Genomic DNA, 21,763 nt, shown 5'->3' on the forward strand with positions numbered 1-21,763 from the left:
TTACTTAAAAAAAAAAAAAAAATGACAATATTTTTTTTATATATATTATAGATTTTGTAACATAACAAGAATTTATTAAAATAATATAAAAATTAAAACACAAATTCTCTCTCTCTTGTTAATAACCGATTCTATATACAGTAGAATCTCGGTTAACGAGCATAATTCGTTTCAAAATTTCCGGATTTTTACTCTTATAAACAATTTTCCCCATATAAACTAATGTGATGAGTTCCATTTTGCGAGTAATTTTTTTTACAATTTTTTTGCTCGTTTAGCGAAATGCTCATTATTTTTAAAATAATAATTGATATTTATTGGTTATATAATTGAAACTAAACAAAAAAAAGTAAATAATAATAAAATGATAATATGGTTTCTAAATTATACCAAAATTACGTTTATTTTCATACTAATATGATTTTCTTTCTACTGTTCTTCAATTCCCGTTCCTGCCACGACACATGTTGTATAAACAATGCTTACAAAACTATTATTAATTAATATCAATACCTAGATCGGATTACTAACCGATTCCTTTTATAAATCTATAATTATCCAGGTGATTTATTATATATTTTTTACAGATTGTTTCATAATAAATGTTTATTGTTTATAATTTTATCAAATCTATAGACAATAGAAGAACTACATTTAAAAGTAATTATTTCTTTATAGAAGATATTTTTGATTGAATTATTATTTTTCTAAATTAAAAATGATATGTTTCACTATTATTTGTGAACGAATATACTTACTTACAGTTTGATTTCAATCGAATGGATTCTTGGTAATAAATAAAAGTGAGACTTTAACAAATGATAATTGTGCATTGGTTAGTTGATACAATAAGAGTATATCGTATTTAATTCAATGAATTGTAATATTACTTTGTATTGCGACTTGATCGATACATTCTAAGAAATGCAATAATTACTAATACTCATATTGTGTCCATCGCAAACTTTATACAGTGAGAACCTCGCATAACGAGCAAAATAAATTGTAACAAAAATGACTCGCTTAACGAGTCGTCGCTTTCGCATAACGAGTGACGAAGAGAAGAAATGTCCCGGATTCTGCCCCTACATACATTCGATTTTCATCTTTGTTTAAAGCGGACTATACTTTCCAAATATAATTTGTGTTTGCTGTAAATTCAAAACACAAATGTATTATGTCCAACCATTATTATAATATATAAACATACTATGTACGCTTTTTTATATAAACAAATATTAAAAGTATAAAGAGACTTCCAACAAGTCCCCAAATTGATACAAGTAATATAAACATATATAAACTCACTTGACCGTGTGTGAATTGGTAAACAATTCCTAGTGTTAGTGATCATTCTAATTGCATCTTAGTGTTGTTTATGATCACAACATTTCCAAACTTGTGTTCAGACATGTTATTTGTGTTTTATTTTGTGCAAAATTGAATAGCACTTGCATGTCTCCGAATAAAAAGCCAAAAAATAAAAAGAATCATAGATATGAAAAGCAAAATCATGAAAAATCGAGACCAAGTTGTACTTTTTTTTCGGCAAGAAACGCATTATCGTAATTTACATTAGTTTATATGGGAAAGCGTGTTTCACTATACGAGTATTTCATTATAAGAGTAAAAATCCGAAAATTTTGGAACGGATTAAACTCGTTAAACGAGGTTTCACTGTCTTGTGACCTGTTTTATATTGTGTAATTTATTAAATAAAATATTAAAAATATTAATCTCGGAAACTTCCGATAATTGGGCTACCCGCTTAATCGGGACAAAATGTACTAGTCCCGATTAAGCGGAATCGACTGTATATGTTATTTACATATTTTATTTGTGGCCACATGGAGATTTTACAAGAAGATGTCATAAGTTTTGTGACATCATTCTGAAAAATGAATTACTCGTTCGTTGAACATCATAAAACGTAATCCATGAGGTGAATAGAAATAGACAAACGAAAGGATTAAGTAAATATTGTAATTACAATTCTAAGAATCGCCATAGCAATAAAACAGATGAAGCAATAAAACAGTATTATCATAGTAAGTATTCAAAATGTACTATTTAGATAACTAAAAAGTCAATCAACTTTTTAATAATAAATAATTATTGCGCAGATAAAAAATAGTGTATTGTAAATAAAAGAAAAACATAAATTATGATTCCTAATTAATATTTTTTTTTGTTAATTAATTTATTGTTGCTTGACCGCAGTGTTTCCTCCCACTTATTGTTTTTGAGGTAAAAAGTCGATGATGATTTATAGTTATATAAAAAAATAATTGTATGTAATAAACAGTGTCGAAGTCAGCAAATAAAAATAATGCCGCAAAATAAGAGTGCTACTTTTTTTTGGGGGTCCCAATAAAATAATAAATTATCATGTAAAAAAAGTCACTACACCGGTGGTTACAAACAAAGGGAAAAAAAGTAAATATTAATAAAAAGTGTTTAGTGCAGAAGGATGGTCTGTGGACAGAAACATAAAAAGTTACTTTATTATTGCCAGTCGCATAAATAATAAATTCCACCAAAGAAAAGAAATTTGCAACTCCTGGGCTTCTCTTTTATTGCATTTAAGCGAAATATAACCCTTTCACTGTATATATTATCTTGGCTTTACGTATTACTACAATATAGTTTACAATGCCCACCCCAATAAAAATGGTTTTGCTCTAAGCGTGTTGCAATGGAAGTTCAGCATTTCTGAACTTAATGTAAATACGACTGTGGTAACTGTAAACGTCCCGCTGCTTCATATAATTGCAATTCATTTTTGGCGTACGACCTTCCTCTACTTACCTGTAGCGATTAATTTTTACTGTCCATGTAGCGAAGCTGTTCCATGAAAGTTTAGAATTTTCGATTAACCCTTTCGTACACTTTCAGTGCAACAGTTTACTGCCGGAGGAAACTTTCAAATGTAATAACGGACTTGCAAAACCATAAAATTAATCCGCTTAATCCCTATTGTATTAAATATATTTCAAGCGAATATATTCGTAATACTTACATATTTTCACCGAAATCAGTCATTTCATAGATTTTAAACATTCAACATTAAATCTACATTAATTCAACAATATATATACCTCAATATAATATGTAATGACTGGAATATAAATAGTTATAGTTATTATTTTATTGCCAGGTATTAGGTTCGAATAATGCTTAAAGTAATAAACGAATAATACTATACGTAATCTGCAATTAGGTAGGTAAATTCTGTTATTATTAAAATTAAAAACAAAACAACTTTTATCTTCATTTTATAGTTTAATTATTATTTTTTTCTCTCTATAATAATCACGATAAAATCTTCTTTTTTTAATAAAATACACAAACTTATTTGATTTCACTTGGGCACAGAGTGTTCAAGCTGCCTTCAAGGAAAAACTCCGCCCATCTTCGTTCAATGTTTGTGTCATAAATCATAGTTAACTCAATCTTTTTTCTTAGTATCTTAAAATATTGCTTATGCACGCCTACAAAGTTCGCAATTCTCTATTAACCAACCCATATTGGTTATATAATAATTATGACAAATAAAACTTAGATTGCACCTAGAACGTAAACTGCATAAATAACAATAAATCATTTGGTAAAACAGACTCGTACAATTGATTATCACTCAATATTAGTTTCTGTATTCGATGTTAATTGAATTTCATATAAGTTTAATAACATTGGTAACATGATTTGTTTTCCATTACTTTCATATTCGAGTTTGTTTTGCTTTTCAGTGGTTTATATGAATGCGCAAATGTTATAAAATGAAATGCAACATTTCGTAAATACGTAATTAGAGTCGACAAATTAATACAAATGTGTCATTTCCGTTAATGTAAAATATAGAAAGTAGTAACCTTAGACAGAAAAAAAAGAAAACATTCTAGTGTTACCAATTTAAATATGTTAGTAATTTGTAATTTCGGAACTATAGGAATAATAGGTTTTAAAACAAAAAAACATTTATAATATTAACTATATTTAATCATTCACACTAAACCAATTGAATGTTTACTTAGTTTTAATAACGTGCGCGAGATCGTATTTGCCTCTGATGCACTTCAATTTAACACCGGGACAATCTTGTACTCTTCCTACTCTGCATAAGACAATGTGATGCTCCTGAAGATTATGTCCAACTCCCGGAATATAAGCGACCATTTCTTTGCCATTACTCAAGCGGACTAGGACGCATTTCCTGTTTGCAGAATTCGGTTTCTTCGGCTTCTTGATTAAGGTTTTTAAAACAACACCTTTCATGAAGGGTTTTCCGTCGAGCGGCGAGCGGGTTTTACGTACTTTTATGTGTGGACCGGACCGGTGCATCTGTGCCAACGAAGCCATCGGTCTTTCTGCAAATAAATTAAAACAAAAGTATTTTAGTACAATTAATATTTGATTATAATTGCTTTGGAACTCTCCTATATATATAAATTGTAGAGAAATATAGCTTATTCAAGGTTTAGAAAGAACTGACCATGCTCCCATGACGTGTGCAGTGTGTAAAAATGACGGATTACGATTTGGCGTGTTCCGGGAATGTAGCATCTTCATGAATGAAACTCTTGCATGCAAAGAGAGTTAAGGTAGTACAATAGATGATGACAATAAAGAAATATGAATTTTTTTTTCTGGATTACAGAAGGCACAGATAGAGATCTTGAGATTTCATAAAAGGTAATTGGTAAGTCCGGTCCCTCCATACAACAGTTGACAAAGCAGAAGTGACAGCCAAGATTATAATCACTGGAAGAAGGGTTTTTGCCAAATGTTTCAGACGATCAATTGTACATTTCCAACGTCGTCGGTGCCGGTAATCCGTCGATTACCCAAAAACGGTACGTGCCAGTAAACCCGTTTCGTCGATTAACCATTAACGTGTTATATAACTCGCGGCCACACTTTCAAGGATACGCAATTAGTGATTATGCCCAATTAGTAATTGGAAAACACAAGACGGTGACATATATATTTTTTTGTTGTTGAAAATAAACGTTTCTGTTTGGAATATACCGGACATTCAAAAGATGCGTCTGTCTGTCAGTGTGTGTGTGGGAGGAGGTGGAGTTTCGAAAAGGGTGGGCGTTTTTGTAAATATGAATTCTGCTCTCTCTTTCTCTATCTCTTTCAGATCTAATCCGCTACCCTTTGGGGACCAAAAATGGCAGGTGACGCATTTCGGACATTGTCCATTCTAGAATTGAATAGTGCGGTCCACAATGCATTGTCCACATCACGCTATTACATTAGGAAATACGGTATTTGGGATTAGGATGGCAAACGCTTGACCGATCGGTGGCCACACGCAAATTTATCCATCTCCGGACGCACGTCATCTTGACAGCTACATTAAAATACACATTGTTACAGCTTCATACATAGAATTATCATCATATATTATACAATGAATATGAAAATACATAATAATATATACGTTATAAAATCTTCAAAATAGTATACAAATTAATTGTTTAGTAGTTTAACTATTATTAGAAAAAAAATCAACGCAATGTGGAAGTTTACTTTTGATGTAACAGTTTGAATGGTTGCAAAACTTAGAATGTATTGTTGGCGTTGAAAATTACCTTAAATGATTAATAACTCACAATAAGAATATATTGTATTTTTTCTTTTTTTGTTAAAATTTGTTAACTTTTCTACTGCTTTAGTATAGATGTCAAGTTTACTAATTATTTACAACGTGACTATGAAATATAAAGATCTATTGTAGCAACTGCGGTTTCCTTTACTTTATTCAATAATGTTATAACTATATACATTTACCAATATTGATTATGATTCCTTTTATAAAATTTATCCTCAATCTTCAGAACTTTATACCTTTAATAAATTCAAGATAGAAAAAAACTTTTAGGGTAGAGTTTTGAAAAGAAGTATGGTAGTATTACATATACTACTTAAATTATATCTAATTTCAATTAATTTGAAATAGTCTCCCAATTGGAACATGTTTCCTTTTTGAAATTCAAAGCAAATCCATTTTCAGTAATATATACAAGTTAGTATGAATGTCAGTCAACTCTACTTACACATTCAACCCCATTACTTATTGATTAATTAGATATCTGACAAATTATATCATTTAAATAACTGAGTTATAGAAACTTCATAGCTTATTAAAGTACAATTAGTTTAAAGCTATAGATCATTACCTTGTACAGTGAATGAAGACAATCGTTTCGTTAGCTCATTTACCGATTCCAACAATTTGCTGCTTGGTTGTATGTTAGTAATAATGGGACTCCTCAAAGGCACTTGCCTAACCATTTGTCTAATAAAATTCATGACCTGAAAGACATTTCATCAATATTTTTTTTGTAACATTACATAACGATTTATACTTACTGTGATATTTATATAAACCAATGTATAAACAAATTTCTAAGAACAATCTATTTTCATTTTCTACGTAAAGTGAGGTTAAATAATCGTGCTCTGTTAAACTGGTTGCAAACATATACCGACAATAATTATATAATGCCAATAGGCAACCAAACATACAATTTCATCTTTACTACTTTGTATAATTTTATTTGTACATTTACCATTCAATATGTTCTATTACTACACCCGTCTTTTACAGATAATATAATACAATTAGCAGAAAGTCAGCTGCAAATTTCTGATTTTGTTTATTGATCTATTTGTATGAGTTGTAATAAACTTTGAAAAAAAAAGGAAACTAATATTTTTTAAGCAAACATTTATTTAAAACTATGATTTCCTTAAGCAATATTTAATTAACTAATTTATATTGTCTATTAATTATATGCTAATTATATAGTAAACAAATATGAACTATAATTATCAATTATAAAGCGTTTATATGGGAGGCACAGAAAATGTTCTTTAACTAAGTGATATATACAATGGAATAAAATTAAGATCACTTTACACATATTTCGTAAAAATATGCGCAATATTGAGAACAGAACATCGCGTACTTATTTCCAATGTTCAATTATTCGTAATATATATATATAATTTATGCATTTGACATGAAGATGTTAAAATAAAACCTGGAATCCGTGTCCAGCCCCGTGACCTCCGACACCGACCCCAACCCCAAATCCTCCGTAGACATCCCTAAAAGGATTCTCAGCATATATTTCGATCCTGCTGTCCGCATGTTGCGGCCTCACAAGAAAAGTATGCACTGTCCTGCTGACGACCACAGTTTCCGCAGGCACTATCACATGATGTCCTGGAATATAAGCGTGGTGCCTTACGTGTCCTGGAACCCACACATTCTTGGGATGTAAAATATTCACCAACGGTTTCGTTTCCATCAACGAAGAATTCGTCAGCTTCGCCTTCAACTTTATTTGGGGGAAATGGACATAGCCAACCTCCAAAGGGGATCGTTTCCTGTTCACAACAGCGCCGTTGTTGCAGTACAGCCAGGCCAGAATCAAAAATAGCTAAAACGGCAACGAATTAGCGAAGCTAGAGCATATCTGTGTCACGGACACTTGAAGACTTTAACATTGCTGTATGAACTATTAGAACTAATACAACTTTATAATTGTAAAATAATTAATGTAAAACTATTAAAACTACACCGTTATTATTTTACGACTACATTCAATTAACAACGCAATTACTCCACTGAATTATTATCAAATTATCTAACAAATTATTATAATTTCTCCCAAAACATACAACATTTAATATACTTAATAATATTTAACAAAAAAAAATCGAAATAAAATTAAAAAATTAGTTTACCTGCGTTGATGATATTTGCATTTTTTTCTTTCTGCGAGCTGTGCCACTTTCGAGTGTGTTCAGAGTACTTGATCGAACTTAAATGATTATTTTATTGCTATTCACCCATAACCTAATTTCGAGAAAAAAAAATGTAGGTTTCTTATAATCCAATGGCAAATATACAGACTTAATTGATTGATTATATATTTTTTTTCCCGATTCGGGCAGTCTGCATTTGTATATTCGGTGTATGCAAATTAGATTGCCCAATCGAACGCGCAGCATTCTACATTTGGGCGGATTGGAATGTCGCGAATCGTAACAAGGTAAATAGTTGTATTTTTTTAAATTTTCCTCATCAAGGAACATCTTTAAACAATCGAGATTTATGATAAGCTCAGCTGCAAAACATGCAATTAGAACGCAAATTCCGCACGATGCAATTCTTTGAAATTATTAAAAAAAATAAAATAAATGCTGATCTTATCGAACAGAAAAAATAAAACGAAGAGAAAAGTACCGCCCACGCATCGATTGTTGCATCGATGTTTTCATCAATTTTAAGCGATCACTTGATTCAGATTGACTTTCGATATCAACAACGATTAGTTAACATCTAATGAATATTTGCAAAAGTTAATTACGCGTAAAAACAAAGGCCTATGGGAAATGGTGGCGACCTTACAAAAATTTAAAACGAAACTATTTTGCATACATGAACTATTGTGCATATTTTCATTCCCTACTGCGTTTTGTTTTTTTTTCTTCTTCTTATTTCCACTTTTATTTTTTCTTCTCTCTCTGCTATTTTTCGTGTCAGTGTCAAATTAGTTTTGTCGTTTCGAAACCTCCGTTTGAAATCCGAATGCGTAAAGGAAATAAATACATGAAAACCTGTGGTCTTGCATCGCTGCGAACGCACCAGAATTCTTGTTGATACAACACTTTTGTTATTGTTTTTGCTCAAATTGTACTTCGTTCGTCCACTTGATAGAGGCAGATCTAGGATAACCTTCGAAATAGTCCGTTTTTTTCTTCACATTTTAATTTTCACACATTACGACCGGGCAAGGTTGTTGTCTCCAATACGATTACATATAAAAAAAAGCATTTTGCGTTGAAAATAAGAAAATCGCTTAGCTATCAAAGCTTCTTGTGCAATGGCAATTTGTTAATATCCGTATGCTATTAGCATTCACGTTTTTATTTTGCTTGAAATAATTAATAAGCAGTTTATTACTTTATATAACCAACAATTTCTATTATGTTTGTTTACTATCCATATTATACATCTATCTCTTTCCATTTTTGAAGGAAATTGTGACATTTATTAGAATTTTTTTCCAAATCTTACCTAAATACATTATCAATAGTAATTGCGGTGTTATTAAAGATACGGCTTATGAAACGGAATTTTGTAAATCACATGAATCAATGTTCTTTCCTGCGATGTTGTTGGAAGAGATTAAACACGCAACAAATCTGTTTAATAACTGGTGTTAATTACTTGAAGATATCTTGAATATTCCCGATTGAAAAAGACAATCTCGTGAGGTTGTATGCAATGTTTAGTTTAGCATTGAAGTAGTTGATGCGTATAACGCGAATGCAATCAAATTGTTCTTGCTATTCCAATTAAAGCATAAGGTTTACGTAATTGATTTGGGATAATAGCGGAAGGAAACTGTCGTATGTCACTGACCGTGATTCCGAATATTGAAGGACTTTAGCTTAACAATACAAAGAATATGATATTTTTTTAATCATTTCATTATAATAAACCAATCTTTTTAATGATTTGCAACATTATCTTTGATTTATATAGTTTTATTTCAGTTTATAACGAAATCTAAAAAAACAGTTTTTTTTTGTTATAATTTATTTTTGGTATTCGGCGATGTGCTTGATGATGCATGGTAAGGTTAACTTGAATTAGTTCTGGTTCATTACTGTATGATTCATTCTCTTTAATTATTTCTCTTTAATTATTTAACATAAATACTTCAATTTTAAATATGAACTCAATTAATAATTCACATAATATTTTACTATTTTAGCAATTGTAACAATTTTTCTTGTAATTATTACAAAATTTGTTAAATTCTTCTAGATTTGGGATTACTTAATTATCTCATAGTAATTTGATATCATTATTGATGTTTTCTAATACGGTAGAATTTTACTCCAGTTGTACGTATATAATTTGCAACAATAATAAATCATAACACCACAAACATTTATGTAACACATAAAACTGAAGGTTCTTTCGGTATATGAGAAGGTAGGAGGAATATGTTAGAATCATATTGCACTATTATTATCAACATTCGTTCCTTTACACTGGAAACATATTATAATTGTGTTGTTATTTAGCACTGCGTCATGTAAAATTAGTAATTAACGTGGCTAATTACTTTAATGAAGAATATCTTCTACAGATGAAATTGCGCTACTTAAATCACTCCAGAGAAATTGCATAACGCGGTTTTTAACAAGCGCACTTATGTTTTATGCGACAATGAATATTTGCATGCAAAGATGTTTGTTTCACTTTTTTATTTTGTTTTCGTATTATTCAAATTATTTACAATTTTATTAATTTTCAAGGATATATTTATATAAAATATTTTTGTAAATTCTATTGAAACGTTTAATCTAAACGGAAAAACATTTTTTTCTTCATATTACTCAACTTATTAACAAATTATAAAAGTACTGATCACCCATCCAAATACTACGCGCGACACGGATGCTTAATTAACCTTTTATTTCGAGTTTCCTGCAATTGTATCTCCCAAGGAAACAATTATAAGAAAGTTATGATTTAAGATTAAGTTGGAAAATGTTTTTTTTACAGGTAATCATTTATATCGAACGTGCATGATGATCAAAGTCAAGTTTGTAACTCTTAACACGAATTTTAACAAGGTTGATATTGAAGTCGGTCATGTACTTATCTTATTTAAGATTGATTTCCGACTCTCTCCTGCATTCTTATTTCATGTTATTTATTTACAATTGAAGGTTAGATATGTTAGTTTTAAAAACTGTTTCAAACTAATGTAAAATACATAAATTTTACTTTATATTCGACTATATATAGTATAGTTATTAAAGTACAAAAACAGATATTTTGAAAGTACGTTAACAATATGAAAGTGATTTTATCCATCAGTTAAATTACGATAAAGTCAATGGAATATTAGAAACAAAGTGTTTGAATAGGCTATTAATGGAATTGCTAATTTTAGTCAAATAAATCATAACGATGTTTGCATAAAGTATTATTGGTTTTCTATTATTCAAATATATTTCTAATTTGTATCGAAGAGCCGAAAGTGAATTTCGTTGTTTCGCGAACTAGTGTGAAACGAAATGAAATGTAAGGAAACGACAGAATAAAAAAAAATGGTTTGGATATGCCGTACATTTTGTTTGTCTCCTTTATTTGTGACGACTTCTCGTTACATGCTTAATGGCCGTGTGTTTATTAAATATTACAAAATAATGCGCGCGAAAAGTGCGTGCCTATTAGCATTAGGCGCAATTAGTTTAAGGCTGTTTCGAAGCTGTCGACGTCGCTGCTTTGTCGTTTTCCCAAATGTTGAAAGCCGTGCATTGTTAATTACTTCAGTGACCACACGCAAATATCTACAAACAATTGGCTTCCTAGTAACCTTCTGCAAAATGTGATGCAATCCTTTGTCGATCCTCTTGGCAGGGTAGGGGCACATACCAAGTATAAATAACTAATGCTTCGTACCCCAAACCAACAGAAACATCCCAAACATCACTCACTAAACAATATGAAATTCCCGGTGAGTTCATTTTCATCATCTTATACTTAATACAATAATTACTTAGTGAATTTTAGTGAAAACAGTGTTTTTAATAAGTAGTTATTTTTTCATACATTTTTGTTTTAAATTGCAAATTCTAATTTGTAAAAGAAAACATATTTTTTTTGAATTTACAAATTTTTAAAAATTATTTTATTTCAATTAAGTGAATATAATAAAAACAATATTAATTACATTATTTTAAATATAAACAAGAATTATTATTTTTTTTATTGTTTAAAGCAAAATATAAATTTAATTATTATTTTCTTAATTAGTGTACTAATTTATTGTATTTTATTTATGTTTTCAACAGATATTTTTCGTTTTCACTTTCGTGATCCTGGCTTCGGTCTTTGCCGAAGAAGCTGAAGAGGTTGATCCTAAAAAGACTGTAAAGCGAGGTGTGCTGGGTGGTTATAGCGGCTACGGAGGATACGGTGGTTTGGGTTACGGCGGAGGTCTAGGACACGGTGTTGGATATTATAGTAGTCCTGTGATCAGTAAGACCATCTACACTGGACACGGAGGTTACGGTCATGGAGGATATGGACATGGAGGTTATGGACATGGAGGTTTAGGTATAGGACACGGTGGTTTTGGATATGGAATCGGAGGAATCGGTGGACATTACGGAGGTTACGGCGGTCTCGGTGGAATCCACGATGGAGGATATTACGGAGGACTTGGCGGAGGATATGGAGGATACTATCCAGCTTACAGCTATTCCAACAGCTACTTGGGTCATGGAGGAGGATATGGTGGATTCAAACATGGATACTACTAAATACCCAAATAATTTAATAATCTATTTATCGCTTCAATAAATTATGTGTTCATTTGAAACATCTAACATTGTATTAAATAAAAAGAATTTACTTTTTATATTGTAATCACAGATTTTCTTATGTCCTTTTTACTAAAGTTTCAATGTTTATATATCACGTACTTGTGTCTTCATTCGCATGATAATCCTAACAACGTACATATTTCAGTTGATGAAGTTCGATGGAAAAAAAGTTTACGCACATCCACATATTTCATAAAATTAGTTCGGTCAGAACATTACGCTTGTCCCAATCACATGACAAGCGTAATACGACATCTTTGTTCATTAAAACGTAATAACAAAATATGTAATCTTGAATCCTATTTCAAATAATTTCTCGTAGTATCCATAAATCTTTGAAAGTACGTGTGATCTAACAAAAGTTCGCTAAGTTGGCATTAATTCATTTGTTTCTGAAATAACAAAAGTTGTTGCTCAATTTGTTAAAGTCTATCGATATATCATGTCAAATTTCAAGAAGATCGGTAAGGTTGATAGAAATTCCACCACCTACACAACAAAAATTTGTTTTACAAATCTTCACGGATTTCAAGCCTATGCAAACTCAAGCCTATGCAAATTTTCCAGGAATGCCAAAATGCATCATCCCTTGCGACTATTTAAGAAGTAAAGAGTCTTCAGTTCCAATGAAGAGATCATTAATTAAAAGTTGAAAAGCTCCAAAAAAAAAACAATTTTGAGTAATGTCTTGAAAGATGGCTCTACTGAATTACGAAATGTATTGAAATAAATGGAAATTATGTAGAGAAATTAGAAAAGAATGAAAATTAAATATTTTAAAATAAAATTGTTTTTATTTTGTTTTTTTTTCAGCCAAATAAGCGAACGTTTGTTAGATTAAATGATACGGAATTATTTGTATCACAATTATAATTTATGTCCCAATGATAGAAAGAGTATCAAATTATATGTAAATGAATGAAACGTTTGGTATTAGTGCGACATTTCCAAGTGGGCAATTTCTACTGCACACATAGGTAGTTCATAGTTCCAATGACGAAAAACTGTGGAACTAAAACAGACTAAAGCGAAATATTTACAATTAAAATATTAAATTGTTTGAATCTTACCAACAAAAATATACATTTTTGGATTCTACTTCAGAAAAGACGGCTATGATTGATTATACGTACTTGTTGCATGGCAAATCGAAAGTAGGATTTAGATCAAAGGTAAAAAGTTTGTTGCACGTCATACAAAACAAAAAGTAAATACATATTGGTAATTGAAATTATCAGAAATCTTTGCGTTGGTCTTAAAATGAATGCCTACTTATACCTAAGATGAACATCAAATTATAAATAACTAAGAGATTTGAATATATTCTAACGTTATTCACTTGCGCGAATACAGTTGCCTATAGTAGCAATATAAAATTAATAAAATCCATACAAAATTAAAAATGTTTTTAATCATTTAATTAAACTAATTATTTAAAAAAATCAATATTTTTATTGATTAAACTCATATACAAAATATATTGAATCTATTATTATGACAATATTTTATTGTACTTTTAATCTTACGATATTTTTTCAATAAACTAAGATGAATTGATTACATTAAAATAAATAAAAATGTCAACAGATTAGAATATCCGAATAATATGCATGTTGTTAGAGTGATCGGATTTCCTTATTTCCTCAGGCGATCTTGGATCATTCATATCCGCGTTTGATGTAGTAGTTAGAAGGATGCACTGGAGCATACATATAAATAAAGACCACTTGAAAACGCGCACAAAAATATTATAAATAAATAATTATCGTTGCATGTCATGTTTTCCTTTTGTAATTTGAAACGTCTAATTTCACTTTAATTAAAGAATGCGCTCGAGGAGATTGTACGAGTCGATAGCAGGAAGAAAATGTGAATTGGTCTCTTCACACATGCGTATGTAAAAACACGAAACGTTCGAGGTCATCGAAGAAGAAATTCAAAATAAAATATAATAAACAGATTATGTTCGTCTTTGCTGCCTCTCCCATAAGATTACTTTCCTTTCGGGCCTCCGGACTAATTCTAATCGATATCAACATTTTATATTGTGAGATATACCAAATATTTGGAGCACGTATGATTCTCTTTTTTGTTTTCAACGTGAGCGTACGTGCCGAATACGCAATAAACTGCAAATTAAAACTCTAAATAAATAAAAATACATAATGGAAAAAGAGAAATATCGCCGATTGGAATATTCAATTAGTCGCTGTTAGTATTCATCACTCGCTCAATTTTATTACGATTTTTAGCATTTTCTTTTTGCTTTCGGACATTTTCTATTATTTTTTATTGAGTCCGAAGTTTGTTGCGCAATTGGTATGATGATTCGTAAGATGTGGCGTGATTTACAAGTAAAAATTACCACCGCCTTCGGGTACTTTCGTTTGATGTTAATGAATTTATAGAGGTAATCATATGTGGAATTTAAACGTTGTCAAATAAAAGTGGACACACCGAATGTTTGGGTCTAATTGGGTGGATTTCAGTTATATAATCTGAGATTTATTTCTGGGAAATTGGTTTAATGTGTAGGATTATAATAACATGAGGTTCAGATTTGAATAGATGGGAGTGTAGAGAAATTTTTCGACGTTCTAGTAATTATGTTTCTTGATTGTGTCATAAATTTTAATGCTTTGCTATTTTTATAAGATTCGTATTATGAACTTTTTTTAATAAAGTAAAATAAATTTTTCAGAAATTTACTTTGTTATGTAAAACTTATTACAATCGATTGATTCATGTATATAATTAACCTATGAGCACAAAACAGTCGTGTTTTTAAAAATATAACAAATTATAAGCAATGTTTGCGTGGGAAAAAACTATTTAATTAGTTTACTTTGAGAATCTATGGCATATGATGCAAGCGTGCTAATTAGCAATGGATTTAATATGCATTAAGAATCCCAAATAAACCTTGAAACTTCCACTGCCAACAAACTTGTTAAAGATCATTTTGTATGGAATCCGCTCCACTATAATGAAGTTCAATAACAATAATTAGAACTTTCGTTTCTCCCATTGTATGGTTATGTGGCGTTACAAAACTGGAGCTTTTCAAAATGAAATATCATGGTACATGGTAGTCGTGGTGTTGCACTTGTTATTAAGTAATTTAGAACGGTTTGAATAGATCTATTTTATAATGCACCACAATTAACATACTACAAATCTAAAAGCCACAGATTATTTATTAATTAAATGAGAAAGTTCGTTTATTTTTCATAAATAATTAGCTTGAAAATTAATTTTAATATTTGTAATTAATAAATATTCATTCTATGTTTGCTACCAAAAATAAGTATAAGTGAATGATTAATGTTATTGAATTATTACTTTGTAAATTTCAATACAAACTAAATTTTAATTGAAATAAATTGAAAGATTTAAAGAAAAATTAAATATTTTTATAATTAAGTTTAAATTCGTTTTTTTATATGTGCAACTTCCTGGATTTTTATGTAAAACCATTTTATGTTAAACAGGGAAGTTAAATATTTAATATGCTGAAGAGTAAATACTTGTAATATCTGGAAAGGAAATATAAATGATGTTTACTTTTACCTTTTCTGCAATTCGATGTATTTCTTGTTTAAAAATACAGTTAGGAAATTGTAAACCAAATGTGTTTTTAGCTGAATATTTGTTCTGGTTCTATTTTGGTGTAAATGATTCTTTAATAGTGTTCAATTGTATTGATTTTCATGTAATAACAGCTAACTACAATATGTTAACAACACTACAGCGAAAATGTTCGAGAAAGATAAGAGTTAATTTATGTCACAAACGAGATTAATATCCATGGCATAATAATGGTGCATGGTGGAAGATCGAAATGGGATAAGCTTGAAACTATGGCTGTTAATAAATATAAAATGTCAAAAGTTCGCGAGGAACGTACGAGGAAATTAGCAAATTACGATTTTAGCGAAACGAAATTGGATCGATTGCGTCATCACTCTAGTTTGGAATTTTTTGGTTGAAAAGTACGGATGCATTTTGCGAACGCTCGAGAATCTGTAATATGTGAAATGATTGAAATCTTGCCGAATCGGAGAAACTTTCAAATGCTTCGCATTCAATATACCAAATAAATCACGTCGTGTGATATTTGCTCCGCACTTAATTCCTCCACTGCTCGACTCAAAACGCGTTAAAATTCCGAACCGTTTTTTTTTGCGCAACATCCCGAATATTATTACATTTTTCTTTCTTTGTTGCATTTCGAGCTGATGAGAAATATGCCGTGATTGCCAGTTGTGTGGTTTCTCAAATTGGCTATTCTTCACAAAATTCTATTGCTAGATCATAATACAACGATCATGTGAAATTGAATGATCTCCCACTGTTCTTCGAATTGATTCCAATATCTTACTATACTATCTAAACCGAAAAATACAGTTCTATGCAATTTTATGTTAATTTTGAACTAAATATGAATATCATCATTTTATATCCTATTATAATTATGTATAAGACAGTAATCGATTTATGAAAAGAAACTAAAGAAAAAAGAGAGTAAATATGGAACATTATTGATGTGCAACACGGAATAAAAGGCAATATTTTCTGCCAATGAAAATTTCATTAACAGATTTCATATGAAAGTGAATTTAATTGCGATGGATCAGATCGAAATACTTCCGGACAGATGTGACTGCGGTCGTCCAGTTAGCCCGCATTGGCATGATTTTCTGTTGTAATGAATTCTACGTCACTGGTTTTATTGCGTTCAAATAACAACTAACTTTGTTATGAAGCAATTGCTGCGACTGGAAAACTTATTGAAAATTCCAAATTCATACAACAAATACATAATTATTTTATCTTATGAATGTTATATTTAGATTTTGTAATCCAAAGTCTTATTGATATTTATTTAGAAGATATGAATATTATTGAAATAAAAATTGAAAGTTAAATTTGATACAAAGATGAAGAAAACTATAGTCTTGAGTAGACGTGACGGATGATGTTATCGGCGCACAGTAGTATATTTCAGGACAATTTATTGTCGGATAAAATGAAGAAAAAAGGATATAAAAACGCAGTACATTGAAAAAATGTTCATCTCTGACGATTAAAGGAGAATGGTGACAGGGACTGTAAAGTGTATACAGCGTAGAAGGGAACTGACCGAACGTTCATGACATTGATGTTGAAATAAATCTGACAATCGTTTAATAAACTTTAGTCTGAAGCATGTCACAATACATAATGTATATTTATAAAGCTTTGTAACAGTTATTTTATTCTTTAATATTATTATGTTGATAACTATGGGCCGATTTGTTGATTTTGATAAAAAATGGTTTTTGGGGTGACCTGACTATTACTAGTTACGCCAATTCTCTTAAATTCTGCAACTTAAATAATTGGTATCATTTCTTGACAAAGAACTCTGTAGCAAAAAGGAATAAATAGGAGTTTAACGTCTTTACATGAAAGCACTTTGTGTAATAGAAAAATAATTGGCTGTATTAACAAGCTAAGCGCACTCCATTTCATAACTATTATGCTAAAGTTCAGCTTAATTCGATGCAGCACTACATGGTTTTTCTTGTTTGCGAACGTCGGTTTAAATGCTAATAGGTAGTACACATTTTGGTGGAAGAAACAGTTTCGGTTCCGCGTGGCGCGTCCCTGCAGAGAAAGAAGGATAAATACGAAACGGAAACAGGCGGTTTTTTCTTACACCGAGGGAAAACAATTGCTTTTGTTGCCATTGTATCAGGGGGAATTGGAAGTCGTTTCCAATTTCCACGCATCCATAATAAATTTGCGAAGCTGCAATTAAGAAAGTTTATCTGATTGAATCTTTTCGCTACTCTAGGAATGCAATTTTTCTCAGCTCGTGGAATTTAATAACGAATGATTGATGGCTTCCCTCCGCAAACTTGGATTGCCCCAATTTTAATATGCGCCTAGTTCTATTCCACTACTTCCTTTTTTTTACTTTCAATAAAACGCATATTAGATTTTGAAAAAAATGGGAATTGTTTAAACATATTTTGTTCTCCGAATAAATCGAGTCATGCTAATTTATGTATAAAGTAGAGAGAAAAAATTGCAGAAAGATCATTCTCTTTCCGCTTGATATGCGCCTTGGAGCACTTAATTGAAATTTTGTCCTAATTCATTTTTGATTATTGGGGCGAACCAAAAGATCCTGTTTTTTTCTCTCGTTTTCTTGTTCCCGTCTCTGCTTTCTCGCATTAATTATTTATGTGAAAGTATTGTTTTCACATAACAATGGCAAATGGTATTTTTGACGCAAAAAAATAATTAGATTCAATTGGAATATTTCCAATGTTTCTCATTTTTCCTTTCTTATTATGTATGCTCGCAAATTTCACCTATGAATTTCGTAACAGATGTGTCATGCACTCAACCGTATACAATAAAATCTATCATATTTTTCAATAAATATGTTGTTTTTTTATTTACAAAATTTTCTGTTTAAAACATAAAATATTTAATTTATATTAAAATGAAAATAATTTTGCGTTTCGGTATTCCAATAATTTCCATGTAAATCTATGAAATTAATAGATTACGCCAAATAGTATTCATTACAAACGCGCCGAGCAATATAATAATTCCATTCATTTAATTGAGTTGATTTATTTGTTTTTGTACATTGTTTATCCAAATGTTGGAATTTGATCAGACACAACGAACATATCAACTAATGGAGCACCGAGAATTACAAGTGTACAAGCTGTACTAAGTCTAATGTTATGTAAGTTTAATTAGCGCACGGTTTATGTAGGTGTTTCAGCTCAGAACTCGGGCAATTGCCGTTTGGAAACGGAAAACATCAACGGTTTATTCCTTATTGGGTTTGCGACGATAAATAGCGACGTATCATTATTACGGGTTTATTTTTACTACACCTGTAATCAATAACTAAACCAAGATAAATTGTATAAGGAAAACCGGTAGTGAAGGTTCCAGTCCACTATTTAAAATCTTCTATCAATCATTAATGCTCCATTGAAGCTTAAAACACTGATGTTTTATATAATCGACAATTAATTACAATTAAGATTCAGTTTACATAAATTAAACTATTGACTTCAATAGAAAATAATTTGCATATACACCAACTTTTTCAACTTTCATGATTAACAGATTTTGAAGGTTAACTTCAGTAGTTCTGCGATTCCACTATTTCCTTTCTCAGTGAATCTGCTGCTATCCTTAACACTGTCATTGTCCATCGACTTGGCTGAAGGTCCTTATGCTGAACCTCACAGAGGGCTCACAAAGTGCCTGTCTTGACCAGGATTCGAACCGGCGCCCTATCTAATATATAATAATATAAAATGAATCATTCAGGTGGAATGCATGTGTTTTCTGCTATTGGAAACATAGAAAGGCGATCCTGACCTTATTAAACTCTTCATCTATGAAGATCCGAATAGACAATATACTTTGTCTAGTTATTTTGTGTTACATAAACTACATTGCATAAAGGTTACCATCATTTATAGAATTAAATATAAACAGTATATTTCTGAATCAAACAATGTATGTAATAAGTTTAAGTTTAATAAGCAAATCTTAATATGTAATTAAAAAAAATCTATACAATTATATTTATTTTTTGATAATCTCCAACAGTTTTCTCTATGTAGTATTTTCAGGTTATACGACTTTCTAAGATCAATCGTAATTGGTGGGGTAAGGATTCCTTTTTATGAATATGTGCAGATTATTTCCATACATTCAAGGATTAATTAGATTTTAAACCAAACATTTCAACTTTCTGTTTTATTCATGAGATAACGAAACGATAATTAAGAATTAGCTATATTTATTCTAACATTTTTTATTGAGAATTACTAAAAATAATTAGTTTACAGTCAGAAGATTTGTTGAATAATTCATTTCAAATTTTACAATTGTTATATCAAAAAAAAATATGATCTTCCTCACGTCTTTATTGAACATTTCGAGATTGAATTATGATAGTGCACTTAATTGGCGTGCGATTAGCAGTTTTCGTGATACGCTGAACAAATGTTTGCGTAACGAAATTCCCGGACGGCCGATTTAAATCGTGTTAATTAGAGCCGTACACTTAATTACCGATATTGATTAAGGAAGCTAAACGGAAAATAATTGTCGCGATTCGCGTTCATAATTTATCAAAATTCGAAATTAGATTCACCTGTTGGACCGAAAATCCTTCCCATCGCCGCCCATTATTAATGTCATTTTTCAAGGGAAGCGTGAACGAAGAAAAAGAGGAAGGCCCTGCAAATATGAATTACCCAAATTTATCAGTGTCCACATTTATTATGTAATTAAATTCTTGCTTGTCCTTTTCAAACTAACATTCTCTTCTTAGCGGCAATTGCTTGGAAGAAATCTTTGAATTGTCTGAAATACAATAATAAAGGAGCATGAAGTAATTAACGATATTCTTGCTGCGCGCTCGTTTTAATTGAATGCTTATTTAAATATTAATTGCACTGTTCTGCATCTTTTTTACGTGCAAGCTTGCACATTTAGTATTGATAATTACATTAAAATGAAGCGTGCGTTCTGCATTTAGCGTACATATTTTAATTCTAAATATACCCCAATTAACTTATTTAATACACTGCAACGAGACATGCAACGTGCTTTTAGGTTTTTGGTTAATTTATATAATATAATGAGTGAACTTAACTGTAGTTAAACATTGTTAGTACTAATTGTAAATGCGAAAGGAGTCGTTTATTTTTATGCTAGAGAAATTGACGATCGATGGGAACGAATCCTTGTATTATTTTATTTCAATTAACGTAATCATATGCAAGGTTGTGGAGAAATTATTACAACTGGTTTTCTTTACTAGTATGACTTTGAAAATAATTAATTTTCTATATCTTCTCATTCAACGTATGGTTTTTTTTATCTGAATATTCTATTAATGATCAATTATTCATTCATTAACATAATTGACTATGTATATCAATGTTTATTATAAATTTATACTAAATTATTATTAAATTCTTTCAACAAACATAAATATTCTTTTATTGTTATTGTTTTATTGTTATTGTTGTATCTATTGAAAATAATAATAAAGAAATTTTCATATTATTATTATTAAGAAAACAGTTTCAAAGTTCTTATGCAAAAGAAATTAATATCTTTTTTTTAACATTTGTCATAATAGATGAAATTTCGATCTATATTTAGACTAGACATGAATCAATGCAACATAATAAAGTCTATATTAATATGTGAAACTATTAAACTTTCACTTTGATCACTTTTGTTTAATGTAGTTCAAATATGAAGACTTCAATTTTGTAATCAATACAAA

General features: G+C 30.2%; 3 protein-coding genes across 4 annotated transcripts; 1 reads left to right on the forward strand and 2 right to left on the reverse strand.

The window, feature by feature from the left end:
• Nucleotides 1-3,981: 3,981 nt before the first annotated feature.
• On the reverse strand, nt 3,982-6,482 carry LOC108559337 (40S ribosomal protein S12, mitochondrial). Its single transcript, XM_017916578.1, has 3 exons — nt 6,382-6,482; nt 6,189-6,324; nt 3,982-4,367 (listed from the first exon to the last, which is right to left on the reverse strand). Exons 2-3 carry the CDS (start codon nt 6,319-6,321, stop codon nt 4,027-4,029), a joined length of 474 nt encoding a protein of 157 aa, XP_017772067.1. The 5' UTR covers nt 6,322-6,324; nt 6,382-6,482; the 3' UTR covers nt 3,982-4,026.
• Nucleotides 6,483-6,860: 378 nt separating this feature from the next.
• Nucleotides 6,861-8,041, reverse strand: LOC108559338. Of its 2 annotated transcripts, XM_017916583.1 has the most exons (3): nt 7,765-8,041; nt 7,308-7,457; nt 7,162-7,240 (listed from the first exon to the last, which is right to left on the reverse strand). In XM_017916583.1, the coding sequence occupies exons 1-3, from the start codon at nt 7,783-7,785 to the stop codon at nt 7,229-7,231; spliced, it is 183 nt and encodes a 60-aa protein (XP_017772072.1). In that variant the 5' UTR covers nt 7,786-8,041; the 3' UTR covers nt 7,162-7,228. The 2 variants fall into 2 exon arrangements, with proteins under 2 accessions (XP_017772068.1, XP_017772072.1); XM_017916579.1 differs by having other exon boundaries at nt 6,861-7,457.
• Nucleotides 8,042-11,342: 3,301 nt separating this feature from the next.
• Nucleotides 11,343-12,372, forward strand: LOC108559330 (acanthoscurrin-2-like). The gene is made up of 2 exons (XM_017916572.1): nt 11,343-11,564; nt 11,902-12,372. Exons 1-2 carry the CDS (start codon nt 11,499-11,501, stop codon nt 12,370-12,372), a joined length of 537 nt encoding a protein of 178 aa, XP_017772061.1. The 5' UTR covers nt 11,343-11,498.
• Nucleotides 12,373-21,763: the final 9,391 nt, after the last annotated feature.

This window comes from Nicrophorus vespilloides, unplaced genomic scaffold (genome assembly GCF_001412225.1).
Source record: "Nicrophorus vespilloides isolate i.1.1-1 unplaced genomic scaffold, Nicve_v1.0, whole genome shotgun sequence".
NCBI classification, from domain to species: Eukaryota; Metazoa; Arthropoda; class Insecta; order Coleoptera; family Silphidae; genus Nicrophorus; species Nicrophorus vespilloides.